Below are 24,255 nucleotides of genomic sequence, written 5' to 3' on the forward strand. Positions count from 1 at the left end.
TGGAATCTATGGGCGCCTGTATAATTATGACATGAACCACAGTTGTCACATCTCACCGCGTTTGTGTCATTTATTGCAACATAATGTCTCTGACACTGATCATGTCTGACTATGAAATTCAGTACTGGTTAAATGTTCAATGTGAACCTAAAGTAATCTACATTTTTACAGTAAAATATCTTCAATTATATTGAATGATATAAGATGATAATTATTCTTGGCTGCCAATGATTTTGAATTTGGTGACTTATTGGGAATATTCTTGGTGCAATCTTTGCTTCCAATTGTGATTCTCCTTGATCTGACAGTAAACAAATATGCACCTAAAATGTTACAAAGTCGCAAAATACCCACACACAGTCTCAACTATTCATATTATTTGTTCTATATATTTTAGTCATTAAATATCCATTTCAAAACATAAATGACAGCGAAGACACATAACATTTCCAAACATTTATTTTATATTGATATTTAATATTTTTCGCATATGAACTTATGATGTGTAGAACAGTCCCTGTCATACCAAGATCCATCCTTTATCATGATTACACAGTTTCCTGCTCCGTGAGGTTGGATGGTTCCCCAGTTCATGTACGAATAAGGTACTCTTGAATCCCATCGCCAGTCATTTGTGTTGCGTGGTTTTGGTGTTGCGGAAACAAGGCCATTCCAGAAATCAGAGATTTCATTGTCTAAAAATAGAACGGTATATCGTACAAAACTTTCAGGGTATTAGTAAATTACCATTTTGGAGCAGTTTGAAAACTACAGGAAAGAATACGGTCGTTTCTGATGAATATTTGTCAGTGAGAAAAGTCTTTGACAGACAGTCGAGCCAATTCGATGTGTATATTATATTTGTAGCCATATTTACATTGGTTTGAAATCATAGGTTAGCACATGATACGTGAAAGGATAAATTCTTTTGCATAGAAATATACAACATCGGGTTCAAAGTCTTTACACCACTTTCCAAAAGGTATAAAATTATCAAAATCACATATCAGGTGTTATCATCCAGACATTGCTAGAACTGCAATCTCTTGTTTTTCATTTTACGAAATTTTGTGCCATTTAGTGCTTTTTATCTGTTTTTCTAGACAGAACATTGCATTCAAACTCGACCTCGTTAGTTACATATTCCTCTCGCATTGTCGTCATCGCAACTTGTTTACGAGCCAGTCCATTTTTTCTAAAGTAAGAGGGATGTCCTGATAACAAGATATAGGATCTGACCAAATACTGATCAAACATAAAATCAGAATTGACAACATGCGATTGAAGACAACGAGAAAATATTATTTAAATGTATAATCCATCATTGTGCTCAGAGAGCAAATCACTGCTAAATATAGCGGACATAAAGGGCCGCGATATTGCATCTGGTAGACAGTGTAAAACTTTCTCCTGAGCGTTCGTGATACTTGTATGGACATTTAAAATGGTAAATGCTACTCTGATAACTTTAAAGTTGTACCTGAGCTCTGCAAAGTACAAAGGAAAGCTTTGACAACATATTTGCTAGCTAGAATTGGAGTAGACTAACATTGCGTGAAGGAAAGGGTCTGTCAAAGTATTAACAAATTTCTGATATGGGACACGTCGTCATATACATGGATGAAATAATATAAAGCAGAGTCTAGAACATTTTCATTTACTCATCTTCAGATACACTATCAAAGTTAAATCCACCACGTATAATTGGAGTTTATATTTTCATTATATATATATATATATATAGAGAGAGAGAGAGAGAGAGAGAGAGATTTATACACACACACTTCTATATACATCTATATATCTATATATTGCTACATCGCGCTGGTTTATCAACATCAGAAAGGCTTCTAAAACTTACTGCATCAGTTGTACTGCACATAAATGTTTTGACACGCAGTTCCCGAATGTGACCTTGTTTCAGACGATCATTTCACTTTTTTTCTACTGCGTAATATGAATAACTGTTTTATTATACGGCTGCATTGACAAGATATGATTCGGATATTTTACAAATAACAGAAGGCTTCTTACCTAACTGCGTTTTTAGAGATTTGTTAACTGATAATGTTGGTATTCAATAGTTAGTGGCGTTGTTGTTATAATCAGAAAACCTCGAGGATACGGTTCCTTGTTTAAGAGTATGTTAATACAAATCAGGAAACGGTCTCGTAGCTTTATTACTTGCTTAAAATGACTTTAAAAGTTTGACTCTTTCTTGCATAGCTCGATCGATACGTATACAATAGTAACTTATACGTTTATCACAAAAATGCAATGATGTCCATCCTGATACCTATCAACGCGCTTGTTGCCATCATATTAACTGCTATATCTCTTCTTCCAAACTCTACCTAACCACTTTCACAAAATGACAAATATTCCGGCGGCATCTCAGGCCCTCTTGACAAATACCCAAGCGGAAGCCACGTCTACTAAGTTAGCACGTTCAAAGGTGATTATCTTTAATCGTTCTCTCTCTTTCTTTCTTTCTCTATGTCTCTGTCTCTGTCTCTCTCTCTCTCTCTCTTTCTCTCTCTCTCTCTCTCTCTCTCTCTCTCTCTCGGCAGAGAGAGAGAGAGAGAGAGAGAGAGAGAACTGCCAGTAACATTTTCTTACCGTAAATGTTTTACAAAAATGACAAATAGATCAGTCATAAGCAGATCATGTCAAACTCTGGGACAATAATAATTAATTCCTATAGAACAAAAGGCTAACCTGTTGCACTACTGACCGGAATACATTCGTGCTAAGAGATGCGAAAATAAGCATCAATAAATATATGCAATCTAAGAGTGAACTTGCAATGCGATCAAAGTAGATGCACCGCTGTTGGTCGCAGAGTCCAAAAATAAAAAGCGAATGCATATGCTCATATAGGAGCGGACTTTTAAACTAAACGGGAAGAAGTTTCTCTGTTAGATGCGTTTACAGAAGGAACATGAAAACGGTTTTATGTTTAAGCACACTTATTCCGTACTATAAACCCTTATATATGCTTCGTCAAACAACACAATATACTTTTAGGGAAATTATTTTAAGACAATCTGTGACCTTCATTCAATGTAAAACGTTTGATATATATTCAATCACAGAAAGTTTTGTTCCATTTCTGTCACAATAATTAGTTGTTTATGTCCGTGTCTCCTTTTACGGTTTTAGTTTATATAAAGACTATCTAAATATGAAAAATAGTATTAAGAACTAGCATACATTGCACAGTGTCAGTGAACACGTAATCGATCTAGAAGTTTAATATGAAAAGAGGCCTAGAAAAATGTAAAGAGAATTATCGTCCAGACTTTTATTGTATTTTCGATATCAATGTTTCTTACGGTCATCCATATTGATTAAACATCATTTTACAATTTGTATACCAACAAAATGCACACACGATAACTTAAATATACGTACGTGCTTGCATAAATCTATATATGGCGCGTTGTTTCTCTTCTGATTCAATATGGACAAGGTGCGAGTCAAGCCGTCTACAATAATTACTGGCTGTATTCCAGTCCATTGGGGTAGGAATATACCGGACACATCCAAGATTTTGATCCAGCTGAAGGAATTCATCATGCGATCCACAAGGTGTCGTCTGTTGTGTCCCTTCATTTTAAGAAAATGAAACTGGCATTGCTTCTGTTTCAATATATTATTGTAAATAATAATGCTGTTAACGTCTAAAAATAAAAACATGTTTATATTATAAACTGGAATTATATGCATTTAATCATTTTAAATTTTACAACCGCCCATATCCAATATATATGTATTTTTCATAAAGAATTAATTTGTACTCTGACGTTTCGGTCCATCTTGTTGCACACATTTATCGACAAACAACTGCAGTTTACATTCTTCATTTGGCAATTAATGACAGTTGGTCCGCTTATTCTACGTTTTAATGGATTTTGTAACAAATTACTAATATTCAGCTAATTTAAACTACGAATTGGATAGTATCCATGATTTTATTGAGGATATTCATTGATCATCTATTAAACAGAATTAACATGTACGTTTGGATATAAATACCAATAGCATGTCAAGGAAGATTTTGTGAGGAACTTAGAAGAATTTAAACAGACTTTAAGAAATGAATCACACGAAAAGAACTGAGTAATATTTTCGACTCCTGTGAAATCTGGCTTCAGTACGTATGTTAAATTCATGAATAATCCTTTGTTTGCATTTACTTACTTGAATGGATTGCATGCATTGGTTGCTCACAAATGAATCCATAATGTCGGTAACACGGTTCATCGTACCACGTGTAGTTATCTAGTCTATGTAATATAATACAGTCTTGGTCGTGATATCGGGGATCCTCAGGCTGCTGGGGTATTTTTCCCCAATTGCTGTAATTATAAACTTTACTTCCAATTTGCCAGTAGAACGTGTCTGTTTTATTGACGTCACGACCGCCAATCCAAAAGTCTTGTAGGTGGCCTTTGCGAGAGAAAAAATCAATATAGATAGATAAATAGATAGATAGATATAAAGCTAGATGGATATATAGATAAATAGATAGATAGAACATGACATTTAAGGTGTTGGTATAAAGACAATCTATACACAAATGCTATTGGTATATCATATTGTGATCCACCCATGGCGCAGTAATACGAATATATAAACATTCCTTCAGTTGCAGGGCTATATATCAATGTTGCATTTCTACGCATTCTTTAATCATAAATGACATATTAAAATGGTGGTCAAAAGTATTAATAATCCCTGTTTTCTAAATTAAATTAAAATGTACACAATTTCATCGGATGCATTTCTGTTTGTCCATTCCCCTCTCCTTTGTTGTGCGTAAGGGACAAATTAAGCGAAATTCTGAAGTGAGTAAGAGAAAAACATATTGCACTGGACGGAGATCTTTAAACTGAACTTGTACCAAGAAGCCAAAAGTAATATGGTTCGTCGTAACGGCATGTTTACGCTTTCTTTGGAATCTATATGCAGAGTTCATGTCAAAAATACACAGTTGCAATAGCCAATAGGCAGTCGACAATAGGTCAATAAGTTAAATTTGTCGTTTACTAGGCACACATTCTGAAGCGTGTCTAATACTGTGTTGTTACTGTTTTCTTTAACCTATTCTAACGTTATAAAAAACGAGCATTCATTATTTAATATTAAAATGTCCATATGGTCGCCCCCACACATCCCCCCCCCCCGCTCTCTCTCTCTCTCTCTCTCTCTCTCTCTCTCTCTCTGTGAATTATAGTAGCTAGATACGGGCGAAAATCCATGAAAATACGAGCGTTGAGAATGAATTGTCGCTTGTGTCATAGGACATGTCTTTGGACCTATGAATGATGGTAAAGTTTAGTCAAACCTTTCAAACTGGACAGAGAATTGTATAGTCTTTAGAAAGGTCAATTAAAGCAGAATAAGGACTTAGATGGACTGTTAATATATTAATCGATTTACATCACCTCTTGTTAGTTCGTCATTTTGCTTAGTTTCTTTTCTACGCTAATTTCCATATGCCAGTACATGAATGCCTGTCAGTTCATGTTCAGTATAAAAGAGGTTAACTGTTTTTGTGGTGCACTACTCTCATCATCAAAATCATATTTCATGTTTAAATCATGAGTGTATGTTATATTGATTTAAAAAATGTGAATAAAAAAATAAACTCAAAATGAAAGTAAGTAGCTTATCAATTTGCATATGTGATTGTGAACAAAAAGAAACATCATTGGACTACATTTTGTAGCTGATACACTCGCAGGTATGTGAGTTCATTCATTCGGTCAATACACAGCTGCCCGTAGCATATCGTAACTCCATTCAAAGTGCAAATATATGTATTTGTATGTGTTATAAATACAATATATGTATTGTATGTACGCTGTATCAATGATATACCTTTCGTTGTATAAATATTTCAATAAAATAAACTCGGTAAACCACGTTTCCTGTAATTGAAAAATTAATACATCCCGTGTATTGTACTGGTTTATACGGGGTATATTCTACACACACACACACACACACACACACACACACACACACACACACACACACTTCCACTCTCACATATATATAAAGTGAGAAATAGTATGATAAGTATTTAATGAATTTGAAACTGTTTCACCATATCGATGTAATAAGACTTTTCAAAGCCGTGGATATACGAGCTCATCTTCAGACGTTAGTACTGCACATGCTAACAAAGGCCCCTAGTGGCCGATTGGTCTAAAGCGCTCACCGTTACTGATCACTGCCATCTCCACATCACACCACTGTCTGCGTGGGTTCGAGTCTCAGTTACTGCCAATGTGGGTATGTGAAAAAGCTTTCCAGGAGCTTCTCGTTTGTCTGAGGTTTTTTCCGTGGTTTCCCGGGTTTTTTCTCTACTATTTTTACTGGCTATTATGTTTATTCTATATTGTGCTGAACAATGGCGTTAAACCCAACAACAACAGCATATGCTAACCCATTGCTTCCCAAAACAGAAGCGGAGGAATGCGCGAGTAAATAAAACCTTTTCTAAATGTTATAGGATTGGTTAGCCATGAATCTCGTACATTGACTACACATGTGCATATGCAGTGCTTGGAATAATAACCTCTTCCATGAAGATGGAACATTTAAGTTTACGTATTGCTATCAGAAAAGTGCATGTTTGTTTGCTTTCTTTGATTTTGTTGCTCTGTACCGAAGGTACTATACAGTATAAATCAATAATGAAGCCGAGGAAAAGACTCATGAAACCAGCACTACGCTGGGTATGATTAAATCGATATATCTCAAGATCATTATTTCATATTTTCTCGTAATTAAAATTATTTCCACTTTCAAAATAACAATTATCAGAAACTAAAGCATGTTTAATCTATTCATACATATCGACTATAATACGCTGAGGTTAGTTTTAACTAGTTGTGCTGTCTTAAAGGCATATAATAATATGCATATTTCGACTTATCGCAGACGTAAATATCACGATTCTTAACGAAATATTAACTGATAACACAATAAATATATGACTAATATTACAATATGTAATGTACTATTTATGGAAATAAATAATGAACTCATCAGACGTAGTTCGTAATTATGTGTATTTGTGATATTTTATATGCATCGAATCTGACCTGAAATATTGTGCAGTACAGTCCAGATTTCGCTCATCTTATCCTCTGTATCTATAGTCACCAACATGGCTCCCTCCTTCGCGCATGTCATCGAGGATCGGTTGAAATCCATGAGGTCAAAATGAAACTTAATGCACAAATGTATCGTCTGAATATAACCACTTCCGTGCTGTGAACAATCTGCAACATCATTGGGAATTAACATGATCATAATGAACGTTTATCTGACCACTAAATAAATGGCAGTTGCAGACATGGTATTATATAAGTAAATTCAACAATTCTAGCTACGTCACCAATATTAATGATGACAACAAACAAGTGTGTGGTGGATATATTTTTGAAACACAAAATATATCTGCAATAAGACTCATGTGGATGGCATTATTTACATTGTTTCATACAATGTATACATCGAATTTCCATATGGCATATCCATTAGTATTACTTCCTTTTCGGTAACATTTATCATATGCCTTACTCTTCGATATTAGGTCGATATTATGTCTTCAACAGATACTGTAACTGATGGCATATATTTTACCATTCTCTCTTTTGTCAGATAATAGGGGGTCAGCTCTTTAAAACAACTCTTAAATCAAAATATACTTACTTTCTACAACACGCCTGGTGGTTGGCATATGAGTACTGGTTTGCTCCTGATGCACGTGTGTGACTGGATGCGTTGAAACATAATGGGTTGTTGTTGATCTTGGCTTTGCAGAGGTTAGTGTCATTATTGATTCATTTGTAATGTCAAATGATGTTGTTCTTTCTGGTGCTGCAGTTCCGATTATAGCAACAGAGTTGTTTTCACTGCAGTTGTCATTGCAGAAATCAGTGTCGCAACAAGCCGGACAATCACCAAATGCACCGTATCGTCTACCTACAATAACTCCAGTAAGGTTGTGTGTTAATTGTGTATTCTCGTGTTTTTGCTGTGCCTCTAAACACATCTGGAATAAAATCACGACCAGAAGATAAAGGACACTATATTACAGGTAACTCAGAACAACAACTTTAACAACTTAAAAATACAAAAGTTAGAAATTAGAACATTATAAAGCAGATAAAAATGCATCGAAAAACTTTCTTTTAGAAAAATTTCGATAGACCCTGTACAATTAGAGAGCGTTACACTGTTACATTGTTAGAAATTATTCACTTTTATTAGGGCAATATTATAGAGCACTACGGAGTGGACTTGACGCACAATATTTACATTATATTGCGAATTGTCACAGCTGGACTTTAACATTACGACTCAATGTATTGGTCACAAAGGGAAATGTAATATCACAATAATTATAGATGATCCAAACCAAACAATACGTTTTGATTACAATCCAACGCCAACTTATACTGACCAATATTCCTTACTTACTATTCAACACGACGTGTGTATTGACCAACATGCTGTTATCTACGATCCAATAACAATCTTTATATATATGAGCATGCTGTATAAAGTGACAAAAATCCCATACCTAATATTCAACACAGTCAGTAAATGATTTTTTATTGTACTGGTTTATAGACCCATTTCATCAAGACGTGACATTAGCAGCGACTGAAAAGATCCACAAAAATGCAAACTTGCTGTTGTTGAGTAAAGTAGTAAAACAGTTATGATAAAGTTTATATACCTTAGTCGAGATTAAACACTCTAGAACAAAACTAAAATATGGTCTGGACGACTTTAAATCTTGTAATGGTTGTTTTAAAAGTTGAATATATAAAACTTGAACTACTATTTTTCACTTCCGGACATTGTGAAAGATATGGAAAAAAAAAATGTCCACGCTGTTTGGAGTCACCAACGCTTTACACTTCCTAACCAAAGAAAGGTAGAGTTACCAACACTTGTGATATATTATCGAACAGCCCACATTTACTATCCAACACTCCATACTGACTAGCCAACATGTCATTTGTATCCTCGCAAAAGTGTGTTGCTGTATCTTACTCATGTTAAACAAATAAATAAAGATAAAGATACACTTACGTTTTCTGGTATATTCTTGCAATTTGGAATCAATATAAATTTTCAACATTCATTAATTCGTTTATCATGTTTGTATTCGACTGTCTTTCCTTTTATATATTCTTATCATTTAGAATCAATATGAATTTTCAACATTCATTAAATCGTCTATCACATTTTCTTTTCGACTGTTTTTACTTTTTGAATGTCATCACTGACATCGGCTGTTTTGTTTCGTATTTAATATTTTTAGCTTTTCACATTCTTTCCTGGCTAGAGTTCTGTTTCAGTTTTTCTGAAATCTCTACTTCCACCTGTTTCACTTCATTGGGTCTATCAGAAGACTACCGTACTTTCTCTTGAGACGGATATCAAGTATGCTAACCATTGTCTCTTTATAATCCTGTCTTCGACGTTCTTTATCTTTGACATTTTGTAAAGTTTGAAGTTCATTCTCCTTTAGCATGTATCTAGGCTTTTGTCTTCAGTGGAGTATTCAGCTTTATTGTTGAAATTATATGTTTTAATGGCTTTGCGTAAGTCTCGGACGGGAAGCGTGATCTGTTATGACTCTTCGATCAGAGATTGAAAACAAAAACGCTTACCCTCGTATGATGAGTCTTTCATTATATAACGAGAGAGAGAGAGATGAACCAATTCCACTGAATTATCTACTTGCATGAAATGATCACATATTTAAATTAAATAACCAGAACCGAAATAAAATCAGGTTGAATCCATTATGTTTGTAGAAGGATTCTCTCCAGAAGACATTTGGATCTTGTATGACTTTAGTCAGACAAATCGTTGATATTGTCTATAAGATGGTAGGTGAAGACAACGAGGATACTAAACTTGGTTTATACGAAATGGACATCATCATAATTCAGGCATTGTCAACATTATTCGAAAGAGAGATGATGTGTGGCATACAGTTTTCTCCACTTGTCCAAACAAGAACAAACATGATTTGGTCCGTTAAAAACACCAGGAGTACCTACATTAAGTTGGTAAAATGTCTAGGAAGTCAGTAGTGATAAATTCCAGAATAACAAAGATATGTTGGAAAATATTTACTTCAGTATTCACCGTCTGACAAAATATATCACAAAGCTTACACCATCGTCCAAAACAGAGATTCTTCCAGATTGGGATTTTTAGTAAGTACTGACTAGGTACAACTATCTTTATTCGTTATTTGATCTTTCAAAACGCACATGACAAATATGTAAAAAATGTGTAAATGACGTTTTGGCATTTAAAAGAAAATCCATCGTTGGTAAGATAAAACGGACACCATATTTTATCTCCAAATCCTAATGGCATCCAGATGTGACACGTACAAGAAGACATTAAATCGTTGATGGGTCGAAGAGATATGTCACAAACAGACATGTTTTGCACGATCTTTAAATGTTTCAGTAAAATAATTTTGATCAGACAGTGAAACCTGTTCTGAGAGATCTCAAGAATGTTGTGAAAATTAAATAGAACAAACACAACAGGGACAGTGATGGCAACAGCCACAAAAAGGAATGAAGTTAAATACACAAGAGAAGTGTTTAAAATTCTTTACATTCATTTTCCTCTACCCAGTAGGATTATCTTGTTGACACTTCCGCCTACCCCGAAGATGGGACGATAAGAAAGGTTAGATAATAACAATAATAATGACACCGTTTTCAGCAGAAGGAAAGCCAAGGAAGGGAAAACAGAAGTGAAAAAAGCAATCAAGAAAGAGTGACAAAAGAACTTATGACTACTCCAACTACGACTATAGCTTGAAACGACAGTAACTACATGAATCATTCAGATTATAAGCAAAGAAAATAATGTCTTCAAAACGAATTCATCGATTGACTCATTACTAATGAATCTTTGATGAAAAAATGACAAATGTGTAGATTCAGACACACAACGACATCATAATAGGTCGAAACGCCCCAATGAATTGGCTTCATACTTCTGCTGAAGTCATTAATTGCTCCGCGATGCCAAATGATAGTCAACCCCGAGAGAGAGTTTGGAATCACCTCTTACATCATAGAAACGAAGCCTCGCAGAAAGTGAATAAGAAACTGAGAACATCTGTCAGATAACTGGACGTACATTATTAATCATATACAAACAAACATACATAATGCACCGAGATTCCTGAGAATATTCCAAGTCAGAAATCAATTTGCTTGCCATGATAACAGAGATAGTGCCGATGCAAGGATCTGCATTGGTAGCTTTCATCCTATGTCGCCTTTGACCACCTCAGTACCTATCGAATTTCAAATTGAAGGACACACCAAACATTACATCTGAGTTACAGTTACCTGGAGCTGAAATTCAAAGATATCAGAGAGGACGAAAGCAATCCACGTGCATATGCCAGTGTTGTCCCCATCAACAATATCGTGCATTCGTTGATCAGCGGGTTGATTTGTTCTTGAATATCAGTCTGATGAGCAGCATCATATACATTTACCCACAGTGAGCTTACCCGGTAGATCTCTTGACGTACACAAAATGCCAACAACACAGATGTGAATCCCTCAGTGAAACCTGACACATTAAACACGCACTTGAATGAGGATGACGAACTAATGTTATAAAAAATATAACAAGGACATATGCTATAAATTATGGACCATGTACACTTGCTTATGATTGTTTGAACGTACAAGTTGTTGAACGTACGTCTATGATTGAATCAGAATATTACATATTTCCATTGATAACCATTGCTAGCAGAACGAGCATTAAAGAAGTCAGACATCATGTGTAACGTGCTGGATTCTTACCTAAAGTCGGAAACAGAATCAAACATACAGCAGAACTACAGCAAAGTATCCAAAACGATGAGTGTAAACCTTCTACGTTGTCTCTTGGGTATCATCAGAAATGCGAATCTCAACGGTGCTTTTGACCCAAATCATATCGAGTTTCAACAGCTCAACGTGTCCTAGACAAAATTCATCCAAGATGAACAGATATTGAGTACCAGACCCTTGAAAAATAGCTTTGCTCTTTAAAAGCGTGAGTTGCGATCTGTCTTGATTCAGAAGCCAAATGGACAATTAGGTAGCAAAATTATGTATTGTAATCAGAACGACAGGTTTGCAGGTGGAAATGCTTTGTGTGGATTTCAATTTACTCCAGACAAAGGCAGCAACGTTAGATATTCAACCATATATCCATGCAATCTTAGCGTGGATCTTCAATTTGCATAAGCCCTGGCTAGCACAGTAAACGTCATGTTGTATTTTAAATTTGATAATAACCTAAACATCAACCATTATGGAGAAGTGACCCTAGATTATTATAAAATGGAACTTTTAAATATAGGCGAGAAGAATGTAATCCATCCAGACCAACGCCAATAAAAGATAATTAGCAGAGAAGAAAACAATAACGACGTAATAGCAAGAAGGCTTTAATAAGAAAAGCATTTCGGCGTCTATTTACACGTCACTCAGCTGAAAGAAGAACTGACATGGTTGTCAAATTTCTCGTCTTAGTCAGAAACAACACGAAAAATATTTGTTGATGGACCAAGGAGATAAATGCGTAAAGAATTGCGAGACAATTCCGTACATTCATTGACTTCTTTGGAAACGATACCCATCAATACTCTCTTGCAAGAGTACATAGACCACCCGCTCATCTCGGTAGTTAACATAAATTTTAATTTAAACAGCTGAATTTGAAATAAAGACCTATTATTACATGTGAATAGCATCAATACAGATGAAATTTCTAGACGGTTGGCCACCTCTAACAATGTAATAATGTGATCCAATTTGAGGTCAACCATTCTAATAATTTAACAATGTGGCCTGAATGTTGAATTCCTCTTTTACCCAGACAGGCTCCCAATGTAATGCCACCCAACTGTATATTGTATATCCTATATGTGCCGCCTGCGATCGTCACATGTTACTACAAACTCTTCAACATACCGATTGTTCTCTACATCTACTTCTGAGGTTAACCATTTCTAACAAAATAACAATGTAGCTTCAATGTTGAATTCCTCTTTTACCCCAGACAATCTCCCAAAATACTGTGATAAATGTGTCTATTGTATATTTTATATGTGCCTGCTGCGATCGTCACAAGTTACTACTAACTCTTCAACATACCGATTTTTCTCCACATCTACTTTTGTAGTAGATATCTGGAAGATGGGGAAGACTAGGTTCAAGGATACATACCTGAAACAAATATGAAATAAATTCAGAGTCAATGTTTGAAATTACGAAACATGTACTCATTATACTTAGTTACATGCTAGAGCTCTTTGGGAGGAATGTGACATTATTTTGGCTTGCTTGAACACATCGTGTTTCGTTATCTCAATGCTTACTTTATTTTGATCTGTCATAAATATATTGTGAAAATTTGTCTTGGAAAAGCTTGCAAATAAATGTATTTTTGCTTTTAACATCGATGATCAAAGTAAAACAATATATGAGATAACTCGGAAGAAAAGCATCTCTTTGAATAATGTAGTAGATAAATGTAGCGATTTCTGATTGGACCAATACAAGTTATGGCACTAGTGTTCATGTACGGACGATATTACTGACATCTCTTTCTTTTAAGATCAACCGTTAGGATTATTATGCATTATTACAGATTTGTAATATTGTTCTTCCCTTTAAATTCTCATTAGTGCAAATATTAATAAAATGATAGCATTCTTACGCGCACCAAAAAGAGCATAATTATTATTTCTCTGCATATAAACAAATTTTATATAAAATATCTACTACTAAGTATGATATGTTTTAATTATTGGTTTCTGATTTTCGTCAAGCGTTCGGTTTATAGGCAAGTATTACTTTAATTATGTCCACTTTACTACTGTACACTAGTAATTGGATATTCAAAAGTCTACTGTAATTATGTATCCGTACTGATAGTTACTAGTGAAGATATTGATAGGTTTAGGCACTAAGCTAGGCTTAAAGGGACAGAAAACAATTACAAACATGGATGGATATCAAACTTTACTTCAAACTGAAGTGCTATATTAACGTCCATATGTGTTTAAACTATTCATGATTTCCTTGGATATTGTAACGTAATGTGACAAACGAGTAACCTGAACATATTTAATTAAGTTTATACTATAATTGCTGTTGTATTAGATTGACCAAGACTTGAAGTTTACTTAAGTCATGTTCATAACGTTATGTAGTTCCAGTAATATTTTCATAATTCTAAAAAGGGCCACGTAGGCGCGTGTAGCGCTTAATATTGTAACACAATTATTGACTTTTCTTTCTGGTAATTTATACATCATGAATTGGAGCAACCTATCACAAATTGACAAGGTTACGACTCCTCTGATTGATGGACGTTTATATTCCCATAATAAAGGTTACCAACTGTATAGTACACACAAAATATCATCCGTTTTTTTTTTTTGTAGTCTGAAGTTTGAGGCCAAGAGATCCGTCAGAAAAATTCAATATCGAACATTGTTCGAAAACTATCCCACACATCTGACCCTATCATCAACCCACTCTGCAACACCTAGGAACGCAACTAACAAAATGCATGTCAGCAGCGGTTACTGATAAGAAGTAAATAAGTTCATCTTTCGTTCTCACCTCGGGGTTCCCGCGAATTGTTCTTGTGAAAAAATTAGAATATTTACAAATGTTTTATGATAACATTTTGTTATATGCAGTCATAGCAGTATACGTGTCAAACAAACACAGGCACCTCTCTGATTGATTGTGGAGAAAAAAAATTATAGTTAAGTACATTTTGTCGTACTAAGTATAAGAACAGAAGACACAGTCGTCATACTATAAATCATAGTTTGTTGCATGTCATGATATTGTCTGAAACGTTAACGAGCGCTCTTTGTCTACGTGATACGAGAAAAGTATGCCGTTATTGCATACAGCGTGAAAGTCTCTCTCTCTCTCTCTTTCTCTCTCTCATTTCAAAACGATCCTATTACAGCATGTATAGCTACGATAACAGTCAAACGACTGATATGGCATTGACTAGAGTATCTGCAGTAATTCACCACGTGGAAATAAGAAAACCAGTGCGGAAAGCCTTTTCAGTTCATTTAAGTTCGATCGCAATGGGACTTAAACCGACATCATTATTGTCATGATTATTATTATTATTATTATTAGTAGTAGTAGTAGTAGTAGTACTAGTAGTATTAAACCATTTAATACTAGAAGCTGGAAAAACTTCCGAAACGTGTGTATAGCAATATGCACGGACTGATGACGCGTGGCGTCGTGCGGTCGAAGACATGGTGTCTGGTGCGTGTGTAAAGCAGTATTTTAATTATCAAATTATCATTTTTATTTATTATTTTTAACAATTATTAATTTTGTAAGTCACTAAGGTAATAAAAACAATGAAATTAAGCCAATGAAAACAGATATGTTGATTTACGGTAAAGACGTCGCTTGACTATGTGTTTAATCTGTGATAAACATCTTTCAGAAACTTCATCGTTTTTATTTCCTCTTTTCTATAACAGGCATGCGCAAAAGATAATGACCGAGATTATAAGCCACTTCCGGTACTACTACTACTACTGCTAATACTAATGCTACTACTCCTGCTATTAATACTACTACTACTAATACTAATAATAATAATGAAAATAATACATTGATGCAATATGAAAATTTGCATTTTGCAAATTTTGTGTTATACGGTTTACTAATGCAATGTTTTGGTCATTTTGCAATGCTACCTGAAGTCTCATTGATGACACGAAATATTATCCAAAATAAAATACATTTTAGTATACAAAATAAAATACATTTAAAGACGTCATCTAAAATAAAAAATATATAATGATTTACGCTCGCGTAAGGACATTTATGGGATGTGTGATTGGGTCTACAATTTCCCGCCAGATTTGTCGTGTAACGCGCTGTCAAGGGCCAAAATATTTAACGCTTTTAATCACGTGTTCTGTCCAGCCAATCGCAATACTCTCGCTCCGGCAACGCGCGGAGGGATTCTTTCTGATAGGGACTGCAGCGTCAGTTGAGCCAATTTCCTTATGGGGTGCGGACGTGTTTCCTCTTTTCTGTAGAAATTTTCTCTCCGGTGTTATTGGCTCACTTTGTTAGTTACCTTCCTCATCTCCTGGAATTTGGACCGATTCGAATAGTCCTGGAAGTTAAGTATTTACTTACATTAACTTATTTCCATTCCACAAATTCTGCTAACGTTTCTTTTATTATACATTAAGTCACACTCATGATGGGTCATTCCATCTGTAAAATATTGCAAGTATCATTTGAAATCAGAAATAGACGATCTATTGCGTCCCGATTTTAATATTCGGCGCTATTCTAAAATTTATATGCATGGGGTTGGGGGCAGAATAGTCGACACAATTATCTGGCTCGATCATTCTGTCGTACGCAACATTAAACCAGAGAACCATAAAGTTAAACGTAGATATACATCCCATCGTCTCATGCATAAATTCCTTTCACATATATAATAGACTAAGAGTAATTGCAAACGACTCCACGTTTGTTGCAAGCTTCAATAGCTCAAATGGTATAGCATTAGTGTGCCAAATCGTTGCACTTCAGTTCAAATATCCAAATTAATTTATCTCCAAATTCGCGGTGTATTAATGGGGGTATATGTATAACCCTAGTATTTCGCTTTGGTTGATTTATTCATCGGTCCGATATTTCAGCATAGGTGCACCGTCCTAATACCAGAGTTCATACTGTCTTTGAAGGTCTTTGACAGTTTGGGAAAAATAAGGTACCATTTTCAACGCCTTGACAGTTTGGGAAAATCAAGCTGATTACTCTGGGGTTTTTAAAAATATTTGAAAATTGGAATAAACCCAAACATTTTAATTTCTTTACATAATCACAAATAAAATTGTCCAATGTTGTTAGATTTATATGTAGCAGAGGTTTTCTGGTTTCTTTCTTTGGAAGACCCGTTCAGTTTCATTTCATCATTAAACAATATTATATTATTTTGCATTCTTTGCTTTCTCACACACAAAAATTGTTAGCGAACGTAGGTCTTGGAAATCTATGTTTGTTGTCTTTGAAAGTTTGGGATCGTCTTTGAATTCGTCATTCTTAAATTCTGTATGAACCCTGTGATACGCTTTTTCTGTCTTTGTGTACCTTTGTTATGTTGTGTCGATTATGGACGAAACGTTGTAACATATTGGAAGATTGCATTTTCTGTCGATGATCGGTCGGAGGAGCCGTTTGTGGAATAATAACAAACATTTCCAACATGATGGTGTCATACTTTGTTAATACTTTAGGATTGTTCGAAATTCGAACTTTGTCGCCCAATTTTCGGTCATTTCGTTCTGCATAATTGTGTTGACAAGTGGTCTTTCGGTTTGGTTGGTTAGTTCATCAATCGGATTGACAATGTACGTGCGCTTTCTTGATTTGACTTTACATGGTTTTGTGAGGTCTTTTAGCTGGACCCTTTTCTTTTAATTGGTTCCGTACCACTGGATTTTATGTTAGCCTTCTGTTTCACAGTTGATTCCGTATCACTGGCTTGTTTGTTTATCAGTTGGTTCCGTACCACTGGCCTGTGTGTTTACCAGTTGGTTCCGTATCACAGGATTTTGTGATTACCAGTTGGTTATGTACCACTGGATTTTATGATTACCGATTGATTCCGTATCACTGGCCTGTGTGTTTACCAGCTGGTTCCGTACCACTGGATTTTTTGATTACCAGTTGGTTATGTACCACTGGATTTTATGATTACCATTGATTCCGTATCACTGGCCTGTGTGTTTACCAGTTGGTTCCGTACCACTGGATTTTTTTATCACCAGTTGGTTATGTACCACTCGATTTTATGATCACCAGTTGATTCCGTATCACTGGCCTGTGTGTTTACCAGTTGGTTCCGTACCACTGGATTTTATGATTACCAGTTGATTCCGTATCACTGGCATGTGTGTTTACCAGTTGGTTCCGTATCACTGGATTTTGTGATTACCAGTTGGTTATGTACCACTGGATTTTATGATTACCGATTGATTCCGTATCACTGGCCTGTGTGTTTACCAGTTGGTTCCGTACCACTGGATTTTGTGATTACCAGTTGATTCCCTATCACTGGCCTGTGTGTTTACCAGTTGGTTCCGTACCACTGGATTGTATGTTTAACATTTGATTCCGTATCAGTGGCATGTGTGTTTACCGGTTGGTTCCTTACGTGTTACGGTTGCTACGCGTTTCATGCTTGGCGTACTTGGGTCCCTCACCTCACTACTTGACACTTGATTAGTCATTCATGCTTTCTTCTTCCACCACTTCGCTCCATGATAATGTCAATTGTTTTTACATGCTCGTTTAGACCCACTGACCTGTAATTGTTCTGTTGATATTGGCGATGTTGCGTTCCGCACCTTAAAACAATAACCCATTATGTTCATAGCGTTCAAATTTTGTTCATTTTTTCTTTCTTCATATTACCAAGTTTGTGCCTCATCTCACTAGAGTGAACAGTGGTGTTCATAACATTACAATAAGGGTTATTCATTTGCAACGATTGCTACGTAGTAATACACTGAAATTTATGTAAATAACTTTTTCTGGCATTCATTACAGCATGCTCCTTACATAGAGGGCTGTGTTGCAAATGACAGTGAAGAGAGCCAGACAATCAAGGTCCAAAATCCAAGAGGCGGTGACTAGGCCCATAAAGAAGGCACCATTGTCAATGCCAACGGCCGCCAACCCTCAACCTGGATCATCTAGAGAATTGGTTTGGATGGACCCAATCTTCTTAATGTTATAACCCAAGAGGTCTCCGACAGGCTCACCACCCATGTGACACAGGAGATCCATGACAAATATGATCAGCTGGACCCTCCGTAGCAACAGACAACAAACCAGCAGCATCCATGGTCTCCCGCGCCATAGTGAAAACCAAGGCTTCACTTACAGGTAGAGCGGTGGATACAGGTAACGTCGTCCAAATCGTTTCTGCCTCCGGGATGCATTTACAATAAAAATTTGTACGCGTGTCGTTTACACTGTCAATTCTAATCCATGATAAAGTTAAGGTAAACAAATGGGCGGACTCATACATCGGTTCTCTACCCTCATGAATAACTCGCAGGATGCTAGTTTCAAATTTCAGTTAGATACGCACAGTACTGGCCCTGAACTTAGCATTGTTCCAAAAATTAGGAACGTTCAAATCACAGTAGGCTCGCTACATGTATAAAACACCTGGGGAGGGGGATTTTATGGCATAAACAGACATATCAAATGCATTCATATTTGTCCCATGCAATATCATTGTTTTGGCTTTTTATGGTGGAACATGTATTGTTCTGACAAATGATTACCAATGGGTTGTAGTTCCAGTTGCAAGATATTTGAGACCTGTTGCAATTATCTTCAATGCGAACACAAAGTTACCTATAACATACATGACGCATATTTTGGACGAGTTTTGATATTAGATGCAACTCGTGTCCAATGCCAGCAGAAGCTCGATCTCTTCCTGACTGTATGTGCCGACATCGGCGTTACTATGGCTGCGGATAAAACATTTCCTCCGTCAACAATGATTACGTAACTCTGTTACGAATTGGATTTCGTGAGAATAGAGGTTCGCCTTCCCATGGACAGACTAGAAAAATGTAATAAATTCGTACGTTTATATCTTGCTTGAAATAAAATTACCCTCAAGGGGTTGCAATCCATCATATGTACTCTTAACTTTTCTTGCGCAGTTGTTTTGCCGGGGCAAGCTTTTCTTAGGCGACTCATCAACTTGACAATTGGCATCGCAAAACCACATTAAATTAACAAAAGAGGTAAAGGAAGATTTAAGGGCCTGGCAAAACTTTTTAACCAGTTTTAACGGTAGATCCTTATTATTACCTGACATTTGGCTGACCTCCGACACGTTGGACTTGTACACAGATGCTTCTGCCTCAGTCGGATACAGTGCCATCCGGGTCACACACTATTTCTATGACATCTGGGATTAGACATGGGCATATCAAAATATAACGCTTCTAGAATTCTACCCCATCGTTCTGGCAGTTGTGGTCTAGGTAGAACACTTATCCAATAAATGTTTATATTTCCACACTGATAATCAAGCTTTAGTTGAAACCATAAACAAACCATCCTCTAATAACACAAAAATCATGCATTTCATTCGCAAATTGGTACTCTTGCATTAAATTAAATATCTTGGTCAGGGCATGACATACACTGGGTAAGCGGGCTTGGACGCTATATAAAGAGTTCACATCGGACAATTTGACCGTGTTCTCTCTATCAGTTTAAATAATAAATATGGCCCTTTCAGAAGCATTTAAGAAAGGCATAAGGTTAGGTAAAAAGGTCTCAGCTTTGTAACCCTTTAATCACTTTTTATAAGATCGCCATTCCGCAGTGTGCTTATTCCTCTTTCAGGTCTTGTGGGTTTCACAGACTTAGAACCATAGGCATCGACCGTGCTTTGCTGGGATATCATTCACTCGACCCGGACTAATCTGTGTCTACCTGCCTTTTCGACCGCCAGGAGCGTACGAGGGTACTCTAACAGCTCCAGAAGACCCACAGCGCATTCAGGAAGTACGCGCCTCCGTTTTAAAGTTTCGTCCCAATCCTCCATACATGCTGGGTATATCCTAACTAGCGGGGAGTATGAGGGTGCTCTACTGCCCCGGCAATACAGAATTCATCGGTTTAATTTTGATCAACATTTATCTTTTATTTCATGCTGGACATTTTTGCTCTTTGCCCCACCTTCCTTTTTGTGGCTGCCAGAAATACAGCAAGCTCTATTTGCTGTATTTCTCTTTGTGGCGGTTACAGCCTCAAAAAATGTTTGTATTATATGCTATGTCCCATTGTTCAATTTCTTAGCACGTTTACGCTATAGACTTTGTTGACATAGTTATGTTATACTGTAAATACATAGCAAATATTTGGTTCACTAAGATCATTTATGTTCAATACAAAGTCACGAAAGTGGCCAGCATCAAACACAACGTTTGTCTTTGTTTTAATTATGTACCCATATACTTTGACTTTGTAATATTTGCACGACTGACCTAGGGTATTCTGTCATTTCACTCTCTATCTTCCTCTTGACTCTATCGATGTCGGAAAGAGTAGGCTGGTGCAGGTACATTTCATTTTACAATCTCGTCAAACAAGTTAATAATACAAATCATCGTTCTCATTCACATTCGTTCTGACAATAACTTGCACCCCTCTTCTACATGTGCATGAACACATCACATAAATACATACACATTTCGAAAGTTGCTGCAATGAAAACGTTTATCAAAATAATAATTATATTGAATACATTACAATCAAACTAATTATCGTATGCCCTGACGAATATTGTATTTGAAATACGTGTATGTTAGTGAACTTGTTGTGTAAGGGAGGAAACTAAATGCACAATTTAAAGTGTACATCTCTGCTGTTATCATGCAGTCATGAAGAAATTACATATAAATGTTACACACATTTGATTCATTTATATCTAGTCAGTGAGACACTGGGTATAAATGTTATACAAATGTGATTCCTTTATATCCAGCCATTGAGACCAAATGCACTATTGACCGTTTAAACCTATGCTGTTATTACGCAATCATGAAAACACTGGATATAAATGTTATACATATTTGATTCATTTATATCTAGTGATTAAAACTCTGAATATAATTGCTAAACATATTTGGTTCATTTATATCTAGTGATTCAGACACTTGATACAAATGTTATGCAATTTTGTTTAATTATCTAGAGTAAAAAAAGCTTCTAGCAAATTAATCTTAGGACCTTACGTTTAGCGAAGAATCATACAATAATGCATAAATATTGCATCACAATGATAATGATATACAACAGAATGTAACTTACTTGATCCTGATCGCAAATATCAACGTCCTGACAGGAATTTTGTCTTTGCTGAACCTCACAATGATAACAATAGGGTCCTCTATTTTCTCGCGGTACAGCTGTTAAGAGTCAATGCAAAATTACTGTGTTTTTAAAGTTTGTTTCTAAATTAAACAATGTGGTTTGTGATACAATGAATTTGCTTATTAATACAGATAAAAATATTTTAATGCGTGATATTAAGATGAATCACATATATGCATATACACATTCCTACATAGATACATATATACATACATAATCATACGTGCATACATACATACATACATACATGCATGTATACATGCATACATACTTGCATGCATAGATACATATATATTCTTGACAAAGATTGCACGTGCCATTTACAAGGCAATTTAAATGTTCACCTGCAGGCACACCATGTACGTGATAACATTTAAAATTGATTTTTCAGATAGTTTGGTATATATGATTTTATCTGTGTGGAAACAATATCATAATTGAATAGTTCTTGCATTAAATATCTCTTGCATTGGTTACGTCCTAAAGTAACTTTATACATTCAATTAAACAACCATTATACCTAAAATATGTCAACCGATATCATAGTAGAGTGAACGACAGTTGACTTGAGATGTACGAATTTGTGTCATTCTAGATTTAACACGCTGAGTCAAACGTTACCTACAGGACAGCAATGCGCTGCTGATGAAGAGAGACGATAGTTGGGCTCATTGTCAAGCAAGGTCAAAGATCGACTTTAAGGTACGATTTTCTTGTATTGCAAACTTGTGACATAAAACAGTATAACACAATAATCTTCAAGCTATGCATGCTACATAAAATGTCTGTGCTTTTTAAGGAAAAGAAATTGCGAAAAAATTCGCAGCATGTTACATAAGAAGGTTTGTAAAAAGAAGTATAATCTTTTCCTTACAACACTCTCACTTTCTGTCTCACTGTCTGTCTCTCTCACACACACTCTACTTCTTCCCCAATGCTTCCGTCCATCCCTCCTATCTCTCTCTCTCTCTCTTTCTCTCTCAATGTTTCAAAGAAGACGCTTTTATTCAAGTGTATCCCCATTTGTGATTTTGATGGCGAATGCATAAAAAATTCAAAGTACAAGTAATCCCTGAATTTGGAATGATTTGCTGATTAGATGGTCTAGACCCTGCGTTCATTGTTTCTTAAAACCAATCTAGTTAATACCTTTACAACCAGTATGATTAAGAGCGAGACATGACCAGTCACATACAAAAGAATTTATGAACATTGAGGATGGAACACTCTCTTTAATTTTATCAAGTTTTAAGTATTGTGTGTGTAAAGCGAAAGTCACCTCTCTTGTAACAAAATCGCTTATATCTCATGTCAGTTTTATTTCATGGGACTAAAATCAGTCCACATTTTTACACCTAACATCTCTTTTATAATATGTACATTCACTCAGTGTAAGATACACATCTGCAAAGGACCATAACTTTACCATTCACAGCCTAAAATTACAAAACAAACGTATCCTATTGTAAACTTCTTATCTAGTATGATAACGGCACAAAATGTTTTCCTCTCTTCATCAACATGACATTTAGATAGCTAATATCATCAATGAGCATTCAAGCTATGTTTGCTAAACAAAATTGTACATTTGTACCAAAGTGAAGAGTCAGAATTACCCAATACATCACTAATATTTCAATACCTTTTCTGCCGGTGTTTCTCAAGTGACAATGGGTAGCCGTTTAGTGAGTCACTACTATTTTGAATTTCAAATTCGATAAACAGCATTCAAAATTGCACACTGTATGTATGGGTTTTCACGAGTGTCATAACGGAAATGTATTTCGTATATTGTATGTGATATATTCTATCAGTGCATGCTGTTAAATGTATGTAGACACTTCAACTGTTTCATCAAATTCACTTCGTGTATGTTAAGTAGCTTTATTTAGGTGCACGCTCTCCTTCTCTCTTCTCTCCTTACAATATATTATACTATTTGTGTCGTTTTTGTATGTATAGCTTGTTTATATTCCTAGTATTGTCTCTCATATCGCTGAACTGCAGTGGTAGAAGGGATAATAATAGCGGTATTATTGTTTATGCACGAATTGCACTGATGTTATAGAAAGGTAGATATTGTATCGGTAAGGTTAGTTTATAATGGATTTAACTTCTGCTCCACACATCCATCTTGATGTTTTTAATTTATGAGTACTCTCTTTTTCTGACAGTAAAT

General features: G+C 35.6%; 1 protein-coding gene across 2 annotated transcripts in view; it reads right to left on the reverse strand.

Annotated features, from left to right (window-relative positions):
- Nucleotides 1–441: 441 nt before the first annotated feature.
- The window catches only part of LOC149793909 (uncharacterized), a 38,447-nt gene continuing 14,633 nt past the window's right edge, over nt 442–24,255 (reverse strand). For both annotated transcript variants that reach the window (XM_089966481.1, XM_089966482.1), the window contains exons 6-12: nt 22,014–22,111; nt 13,236–13,307; nt 7,732–8,074; nt 7,119–7,298; nt 4,204–4,452; nt 3,415–3,609; nt 442–695 (exon numbers count right to left, since the gene is read on the reverse strand). In XM_089966481.1, the coding sequence (XP_089822607.1) occupies nt 475–695; nt 3,415–3,609; nt 4,204–4,452; nt 7,119–7,298; nt 7,732–8,074; nt 13,236–13,307; nt 22,014–22,111 (1,358 nt within the window). In that variant the 3' untranslated portion in view covers nt 442–474. The remainder of the gene's footprint in view (nt 696–3,414; nt 3,610–4,203; nt 4,453–7,118; nt 7,299–7,731; nt 8,075–13,235; nt 13,308–22,013; nt 22,112–24,255) is intronic.

The sequence above is a fragment of the Sinohyriopsis cumingii genome, chromosome 8 (assembly GCF_028554795.1).
Source record: "Sinohyriopsis cumingii isolate HCF-2022 chromosome 8, ASM2855479v2, whole genome shotgun sequence".
NCBI classification, from domain to species: Eukaryota; Metazoa; Mollusca; class Bivalvia; order Unionida; family Unionidae; genus Sinohyriopsis; species Sinohyriopsis cumingii.